The following is a 9,561-nucleotide window of genomic DNA, read 5'->3' as shown; positions in this document are numbered from 1 at the left end:
TGGGATTCTTCATTGGGAAGAATGATGTATTCCCTAAAATGAAGTACAATGCCTTGACTTTATTGGTATTAATTGTGATAATATGATGCCTGATATCCATATGAATATAATACTGACTTGATCTTCCATATAAAATACCATCATTCCATCAGGGAACCTGGCATCCTTTTTGAAGCCATACAGTGGGCATAGGCTGTAGCAGGGCCACGCGGGGGGGGGGGGGGGGCAAGTGGGGCAATTTGCCCCAGGCCCCGGGTCCCACAGGGGCCCCCATGGGAATATAGTATTCTATAGTATTGCAACTTTTTTTTATGGAAGGGCCCCTGAAATTGCTTTGCCCCAGGCCCCCTGAATCCTCTGGGCAGCCATGCTGCTCCGGGTTTGGGTCAGAGAAGGCCGGTGGGAGCAGGGCCCCTGGGGAGGTTTGGGGTGGCCCTGAGTTCCTGGGGGTCCGGGACCGGCCCCGTGGAATGCTCTGTTTGCTGCCCAGCTGGGCTCTGCCCCGGTGGTAGAAAGTTCCACGGGCCCGAGGGGTGGAGTTATGGAGCTCGGTCCCCAGCCCAGAGCCATAGACCCCTCTAGATACCCTGAGCCCAGGCCGCTGAGCGCCTCGAAGACCAGGCCCGAGACTCTGCCCTTGACTCTGTTCTACGGGAGGCCAGCGCACAGAGCAGGGGACGGGCACGGGTGCTGCTGAGAAGAGGCACTGCAGCTGGAGAGTGCGTTACTCTCCCCGAACGCGGCACCTTCTTGGGCCTTGGCTACACTTACCCGGTAGTTCGACGGCTGGAAATCGAACTTCTGGGTTCGACTTATCGCGTCTAGTCTGGACGTGATAAGTCGAACCCGGAAGTGCTCGCCGTCGACTGCGGTACTCCAGCTCGCCGAGAGGAGTACCGCGGAGTCGACGGGGGAGCCTGCCTGCCGCGTGTGGACCAAGGTAAGTTCGAACTAATTCGAACTAAGGTACTTCGAACTTCAGCTACGTTATTCACGTAGCTGAAGTTGCGTACCTTAGTTCGAATTAGGGGGGTAGTGTAGACCAAGCCTTGGGCTCTGCCATTGCCTCTGGAGCCCTTTAGCCCTGACACTCAGGCCCCAGCCTGGCTGTGGGAACAAGGCAGGGGCTGAGATGCAGCCGTTGCAAGTTGGCAATTGCCAGCCTGGCCCGGGCAGCCGTTCCAGCCTGGAGCAGCAGAGTCTGACGCTGCCTTCAGCGGGGCAATGCCATGGAGCCTATTTCTGCAGCAACACAAAGCTGCTCCCATAGCCAGCGTTTCTTTCCTGGATTTAGAAGCTGTTTTCACACAGGGACACTTCTGCTCAGAGCTTTCCCCCCACTCATTCGTCTAGTCTTCACCCCTTCTGGAGGGGAGAACAGCGGGAATCCCTGGCCCCGCTGTATCCCTTTACCGCTGGCCTCCAGTAGCCTCCCACCCCACACTGGCAGATTGGAGGGGAGAGCCACATTAGCAAGTTCTCTGTAACGCTCCCACTCGGAGAAATGCCACCTGCTCTGCTGTGGTTTCCACCTTCCTGTTCCCTGGGCCTCCTGGTTTCAGAGCAGGCATGAAGCCGTTTCAAAGGCCCCAGAAGGGTTGAGACCTAGAGTGGGGTTTGGTTCTTTCCTGGAAGTGTTTTAATTAAAACACTGCAGCTGTCTGTGTCCTCCACGGAGACGCTACAACAGCATTCAAGGGGGAACTGTCCAATGCTTAGACTCAAAGAGGCTCCTGGCAAATCCATCCCCAGTCAGGAGGTGGACATCTCATGCCTGGAGTGAGAATCCCTCAGGCTCCCAGCACCTCTCCACCCAAGGTCTCAGAGTGTTTCACAAACATTCCTGTCACGGAGTGTGGGGGGAGACCAGGCCCTGCACCCCTGGCTTCCTGCGATTCACCGGGACTCTCAGCCAGCCAGTAAAACAGAAGGTTTAGACGACAGGAACACAGGCCAAGACAGGTCTTGCAGGCACAGATAAAAAAGGACCCCCTCAGTCAGGTCCATGTTGAGGGGCCCCAGGGAGGCCAGAGCCCCGTCTGGGCTCCCCTCCATTTCCCCAGCCAGCTCCAAACTAACTCCCCCTCCAGCCCCTCCTCCTCTGGGCTTTGTCCCTTTCCCGGGCCAGGTGGTCACCTGATCTTTTTGTTCTCCAACACCTTTAGCATCCCCTTGCAGGAGGGAAGGGCCTTGGCCATTAGTTGCCAGGAGATAGAGTGTCGGCCATTTATGCGCACTGGCCCTTTGCTCTGCAACAATCTCACCCCCTAGAGACTTAAGAAATGCATAGGGGAAACTGAGGCACCCACACAGTATTCAGAGGAAACATTAAGAACAGCCCCCACTTCATCATAATTCCTACCACTCTGAGGTAGGTATCATCCCCATCTTACAGATGGGGAAACTGAGGCAACTCGCCCTAGGCCAGACTGCAAGTCAGTGGCAGAGCTGGGGGGAAAAGCCACAAAACCTCAATTCCATGAGACCATCCTTCCCTGGGTCCTTCTGCTGTGTGGGGTACTCAGGAGAGACACAAAAGAAGCCCTTTTGTGTATTTAAGATTTTGTGAACTGGATTTTCTAGCCCTCCTTTTAGTGAGGCCATGGGGAACTTTGCAAGGCCAGGCTCGCCCAGGAAGGGCAATTGGGGGGCAAAGGGTACATGAAGAGGGCATATTCTGATATTCAGCCTGAGTGACATCTAGGAGGCTGTGGAACCGTCCCGCTAAAGGTAGACGCCCAATTGCTTGGGCTGTTTAAACTGGCCAACACCCTGCATAAGCTCCTGTAGGGACCGGTGCTCGGAGAGCAGGAGCAGGGACGATTGGTACTTTGAGTCTAACGATTACATTGTAGGGCTGCTCGCAGCCCACACCCGCTGCATGCAGCCCCAGAAAACATGATGCACAACACACAGAGCTCTCCAGCTGCGCTGAGGAAGGGAGGGTTGTGGAGACTCACAACGAACTGGGCGCCCGAGTACATCAGCAAAGAGAGCAGCATGGCGCCCTGCAGGCCTAGACACGCTCCCAGGCTCAGCAGGGCTCCAACGCGGGCAGACTTCGCTGCTGTCAGCGGAGCTCGGGTGGGAGTTTTCGAGGTGCTGGCAAACCTGGCGCAGTTCTGCCTCAGGCGAGCAGGCAGCCACGTGACCAAAGGCAGAACATTTCCATTACAGAAACTGGCGCTGCAGCTAGGCCCAGGGCTGCGGGTTCAGCTTACCGCTTGGCTGTGATTGGATCCTCTGGCCAGCACCATCTTGGATTACTGCCCCATGGCCCCTGCCCCCCAGAGCAGGGGCTGGGGAGGGATTTTGTTTCAAGAACAGAAATGTTCAGAAGCCTGCGGCTCGTGCACCGCAGCATCCCCCGACGAGCGACTGTACCCAAGACACCCCCCCACCGGCAGCAGACCTAGCCAACAGCCACGCCTGCTGCTACACCTGCAGCTCGGCGGACGAGTTGATCCCAAAGGGTGGAAGGGCAGAGAAACAGGGCCCCGGCACACTGCGGCACCACTCCCGGATCACTATGCGCGCAGGGCCGTTTCCGATGCACGGCGTGGAGAGAGGGGACAGCCGTCTGCAGCTGTCACTCACTCTCTGGCCCTCAAACTCCACTGGCATCAGTGCAGTCATTCCCGAGGGGGGTATCGGGCCCTCTGCAGTCAGTATCTCTTACTGCCCTGAGTACGTCTCATGAGACCAGGCAGCCCAGATGTGCTGGCAAAGTCCCCGTCTGGAGAGGACGTTCATCACACCAGGGGATCTCTCAATGGGGTCACCTACTCGTAGGCATTGCACTGAGCCTCTCACACCCACTGCATAAAGCTTGTGTCCCCATTTCTAATGGTCAGCTCTCCCCCAGGGACTGCCTCTGCCGGTCGGTCAGATGATAACCGGACAGGGAAGCACTTCAATAATCCCATTCTCCCGCAGCTAAGCCGCAGGGCATTTGGCCTCACTTTGTATCTGGTTGTGTTACAGGTTGTCCCTATAGCAGATGGAGGTGAGGTCTTCCCAAAGCAGAGGAAACCCCAGCAGCGGCCAGGCTCCCGAAGCGGGTCCCTGGCAGAGTGACCACAGCACTGCCATTCCCCGCATGCCACTCGTCCCCATCGAGGGCAGGGTGAGAGCCCACTCCCTCCGCTGCACCCAGACCACCTGTCGGCTGCACGATGCCAGGCACCAGAATGAGCTGTGAAGACAGCTGTTTATTTCACGGCAATGATGGGTGGAGGAGGAGAGAGGTCAGGGAGGGTAGAGATGAAGGCCAGCCTGGCCCCTTGTTCTAACCATCTGTTTGCTTACACCAGGATCTTGTCAGTCAGCCTGGTGAGAGCTGGCATGTGTGTTACCCAAGATGCTGTGTCCATCATATGACTGTCACATGCATTTCCCCCGAGCGATAGCTGGGAACAGAGACGTTTTGCAGACATCCTCATTTAAATTAGTTTGTGATTAATCTGATTTCAGCAAAACCCTACGTTTCCTCCACTAGCGTCCATCAGGACAATATACACCAAAGCTTCTTCCATTGTTTGCAGCGTTGTTCTAGCCAGGCTGGTCCCAGGAGCAGAGACCCAAGGTGGGTGAAGTCAGAGCTTTTAGAGTAGCAGCCGTGTTAGTCTGTATCCGCAAAAAGAACAGGAGTACTTGTGGCACCTTAGAGACTAACAAATTTATTAGAGCATAAGCTTTCGTGGGCTACAGCCCACTTCTTCAGATGCATATAGAATGGAACATATATTGAGGAGATACATATACACACATACAGAGAGCATGCACAGGTGGGAGTTGTCTTACCAACTCTGAGAGGCCAATTAAGTAAGAGAAAAAAATCTTTTGAGTTGGTAAGACAACTCCCACCTGTTCATGCTCTCTGTATGTGTGTATATATATCTCCTCATTATATGTTCCATTCTATATGCATCCGAAGAAGTGGGCTGTAGTCCACGAAAGCTTATGCTCTAATAAATTTGTTAGTCTCTAAGGTGCCACAAGTACTCCTGTTCTTTCAGAGCTTTTACTGAACCAGCTCCTGGTGTTGGAAGGGAGAAGTTTCTGAGCCTCACAGAGCAATTCCTCAGGTCTGGGAAGCTCAAAAGCTTGGACCTTCCCCACAGAATCCGAGAGACAGACGGGACCTCAAGGGTCATCTCCTCTAGCAGGAGTCGGTCCAGTAAAAGACAGGACCTCCCGCAACCTAGCTTCTCCCCGTAGACTCCTCTCTTCCCAGCCAGGCGGCACTGCAGAACTGATGGGCGACATAGGGATGTATTGCCGAGAAGTCGTATTGGCAGGATGGCTGCAGATTTACTGTGCTCAAATCCACTCAGCACAGATATTAAAGCAGAGCCGCATTAAACTCAGAGCTTTGCATTAAAATAATGAGGGCTGCCAAGCCAGGGCTACCATTAACCAAGCGCAAATCATCCCAGTTGGCTCAGTGGTGAGAGACCGAAGCAGCGTCAGTGTCTGGAATACTCCGTGCATGAGACATGACAAAGAGACGGGACAGAGGTCTCTAAAGAAGAACTGGGCAGCACGAAGTGAAGCATCTATAAGTGAAAAGGGGATCTAAACACCCAGCTTTATTGTACTCTCAGCTTCTGCTTTTAAATGTCACCCTCTCTCGACCGCGTCGCTGTCAACACACAGACTACCCCGTGTGTGTGACAAAGGCAATGGCTGATGCAGGAAGGAAACATTCAGGTCAAATCTGGACCAAGCTAATCATCATCATCTGACATCTCTACTATCCCTTTCAACCAAAGGGCTTTGCAAATCCTACTTATAGAGGAAGCCATTCACACACAGCTCAAATGCAACCACATCTAAGGTGAAAGGCAGCAATCAGATGACAGCTATTCACTGCTCAACTGGGGGTGGAGGAAGAGGAGATGTTTTGGCTAAGGACAATGTGACAAACCCCTTCCTTTACAAAAAACAGTGCCAATGAGATCCGAGCAGACAGGGCCTTGGCCTTCCAAGGTCTTGCCTGAAGGAACCCCACACAATGATTATCATTTCAAAAGTTTTTTTTCTCTTACTTAATTGGCCTCTCAGAGTTGGTAAGACAACTCCCACCTGTTCATGCTCTCTGTATGTGTGTATATATATCTCCACAATATATGTTCCATTCTATATGCATCCAAAGAAGTGGGCTGTAGTCCACGAAAGCTTATGCTCTAATAAATTTGTTAGTCTCTAAGGTGCCACAAGTACTCCTGTTTTTTTTAGAGTAAACCCAGTTTAGCTCACATGGAAAAAGGAAAAGCTGGGCTGGATTAGACACCATGGACCGGCCTTGATTTGCGGAAATTCCCTTCGAGGAAATCCAGGTAGGCTTTGGTGCCTCCACTGCATAGTCCCCAGTAGTTGGAAAGTCTGTGGACCCAAGCCACAGACCTAGTGCCCGCTTACGGGGTTTTCCTATACACCGGCCAGGTGTCAAGCCGCTGATCAGACCACCAAAAAGTTACAGGGAGCTAATCACAACCGGGAGAAGACCCAAGATTCAGTGCTGCACCGAGAGGACCCTCACACGTGCTCCCCCTCCTAGCATGCAGCCTCTTAGCTAGGGACGCTCGCGACCAGCCCTTCTACATGGGGGCCACAGAGGCATTCCCCAAAGGCAAGGGAGGCTCCAGGCTGGAGGCAGAAAGGGAGGGATGTGGAAGACACAAGCCGTTAAAAGCCGCAGTCTGTTAAAGCAAGCAGAACGATGACACGGTTGCAGCGCTTTGGGAGCAGACGCCACCTGGCAGGCAGCTCGTGGGCATCCGAGGAGCTGGTCTTTTGATTCCATAGCAGAATGCAGTAAACTAGACGAGGTTTCTTTCAAGCAATAGTAACACACCTGCCTATCCAAGCGCTCTAGGCACCCTGACAATCTTACCACCGCACACTACACCCAGAAGCACGGAAAAACAAACACTCCAACAGGAACAAATTAATTCAGTCCAGCCAGACAGTGAATCAGCAACAAAAAGGTGAGTAAATTAGTAAATGATGTTCCTGTAACTTGTCCCAGTCATGCTAAGGCAGGATTAAAGCACACTGACAGACACAGCGAGAACTTCAAGGCATCTGGAATGACAGACCTTGCAAAGAAATAGGGCAACATGACACAGAATAGCTATTAGCCAATTGCATCTTTAACACCATAAAACGTCTCGTAGGATCATCGACTCTAGACTTGCAAACTAACATTATGCCAAACGCGTTAGGAGAAATACAAGCTCGGTATTAAGGTCTGCCACTCATCACGTGCAGCATGGCCACCCCAGAGCTTCTCTTTTCACTGGTTAAAGCCATCTCGGTCACACCTCTCCCAGTCACCACCAGACTCCAAGGGACCTTCCCCGTCCAATTACCACACTGCTCTACTCTGAAGTGCTCAGTAACAGAAGTGACCTTTGAACATGTATCTCAGCCCCTAAGCAGTGAGCCAGCGTAGGTGTGTCTATATCGGGGTGAGTCCCAGCACTCAGTACACACAGGCCAGGAACATGACCGCCCAAGGAGTATTTATCCCCACACAATCTAGCCCCAGACATAGTGCCAAGGAATTAACGGCACCTGTGGCCGAAGCAGCCCGTTTCTGAGCAGGGCAGTGATCAGGTGTCCTGCTATACATGCCTTGTGCAGAGTGGAAGGATATTGGACTATAAATAATGCACGCTCAGGTGATCTGAGAATGGAGATTTTGGCAAACTCCCAGTGCCATCTCTGCAGCTTTGGGGCAGCTCTGGCAGGTAACGCAGGGCCAGCACCAAAGAGCAGTTTGGGGCAATTCCCCTGGCAGTATTAGGAGAAGAGACACAGATGCCAAGACCACAGCCAATCATGCTGACCAACACTGCCTCCCTGGACGCCCCATCTGTCGTCTCTCGTCTTGCACTTGGATTGTGAGCTGTCTGGCCCAGGGACCAGCTTTTTGCTCTGTCTGTACAGCGCCTGGCACAACAGGCTGGTCCAGGATTAGGGCTCCTAGACACTATGGTAACACAAATCCTGCCCCAGTGCCACGCAACCCCCCACAGCCCAGGCAGCCCACCCCGCCAGCAATTCCTGTGACCTGCACTCCCATACCAACCACAGGAGCAAGTTGGCCCAGCCTGCACCCCGTTTGCCAGGAGATACAGGCCAGGGGTGGCACGGACAGGGAGGGATGCCACGTAGAGACAAGGGGTGCCACCCGCCTACCTGCTGAGGAGCCGTCCTCGTGGTCAGAGCTGTTGTAGCTGCAGTCACTGCCTCTCTCCGGGGAGCTGCAGCTGGAGGAGTCCCTGCCAGGCACATCCAAGTGTCGCCTGTGTCTCCAGGGCAGTGGGTGCTGCTCTTCGTGCTGCACGGGGGAGCTGCGCCCATTCGTCCCATCCAGCGAGTCCAGGTCCCGGCTGTGCTTGGGCCACCTGCCCCCTATGGTGGGCAGCCAACGGTGGGGCCTGTCTTGCTCCTCCCCGGACCCCCGGGGTAGGATCCTGAAGCCTAAGAGGACGGGATTCAGGAGGAACTTCTCACTCATGTCCACCTCCTCGTAGTCGTGGTCAACGCTGCTCTCCCTGGGGCCAGGCGTGTTCTTGGCATGGGGCTGCCGGCCACGGACCTCCCTAAAGATGGGCTCACTGCCATGGGGGTGCCCAGTGGGGGGCTCGCTACCATGGGCCTGGGCAGGGATGGGGACAGGGAGATCGCTGCCATGGGGGTGCCCAGTGGGGGGCTCGCTACCATGGGCTTCCCCAGGGATGAGGGACTCGCTGCTGTGGGGGTGCCCAGTGGGGGTCTCACTGTCATGGGCCTCCCTAGGAGCGGGCACGGGGGGCTCGCTGCCATGGGCCTCCCTGGGGACGGGCGCGGGGGGCTCGCTGCCATGGGCCTCCCTGGGGACGGGCGCGGGGGGCTCGCTGCCATGGGTCTGGCCAGGGGGGAGCCCGGCTGGAGCATCGCTGCCCTGCTCAGTGGCCAGGCCATCTGGCCCCTCCTGGGTGCTGCAGCCTACAGGGTGCTCATGCCTGGGGGGCTGCCGCCTGCCCTGCCTCCGGGCCCGCGGGACTGGCTTGTGCTGCTGAAGCTGGTGCTGGATGGCTGCGGCCAAGCTGTGCACCGCGCGCCCCGCGGCTCCCCTCTTGCCAGGGGGCACGTCCGGGAGGGGGGCCGGCTCCCCTGCCTGCCCGTCCGGGGCGGGGGCCGGGGGCTCCCGGGCCAGAGCCGTCTCCAGGTAAAGGACTTTGAACTTCTCCTCGGCCAGCGCCCGCTGCAGCTGTCTCAGGTTCCCCCGGCAGCGCTCCAGCTCGAGCTCCATGTCCCGCACCGAGCCCAGCTGCATGCGGGGCGCCGGCTCCCCGGGGAACTCGGCCTGCCAGTGCCGCTGGAACTCCGCCGGCTCCCACATGCTGCCCGGCGCAGCCCCGAGCGCACGGCGATGGGCGGCGGGGCGCGGCGCCCGCGAGCAGCGATCCGATGCCCCGGGGATGGGCGGCGAGGAGGGATCCGACGCCCCGGGGATGGGCGGCGGGGCTCGGTGCCCTGGCTGGGAGAACGCCGCACACCAGCCCG

General features: G+C 56.0%; 1 protein-coding gene across 1 annotated transcript in view; it reads right to left on the bottom strand.

Moving 5' to 3' along the window:
- Window positions 1-9,561, bottom strand: part of ABR (ABR activator of RhoGEF and GTPase) — a 96,798-nt gene extending 87,237 nt beyond the window's left edge. The window contains exon 1 of the mRNA XM_034752286.1: window positions 8,209-9,561. Within this exon, the coding sequence (XP_034608177.1) occupies window positions 8,209-9,397 (1,189 nt within the window). The 5' untranslated portion in view covers window positions 9,398-9,561. The remainder of the gene's footprint in view (window positions 1-8,208) is intronic.

The sequence above is a fragment of the Trachemys scripta genome, chromosome 18 (assembly GCF_013100865.1).
Source record: "Trachemys scripta elegans isolate TJP31775 chromosome 18, CAS_Tse_1.0, whole genome shotgun sequence".
Lineage (NCBI taxonomy): Eukaryota > Metazoa > Chordata > Testudines > Emydidae > Trachemys > Trachemys scripta.
Note: the sequence above shows the minus strand (reverse complement) of the source record. Positions and strands in the feature narration are given on the sequence as shown.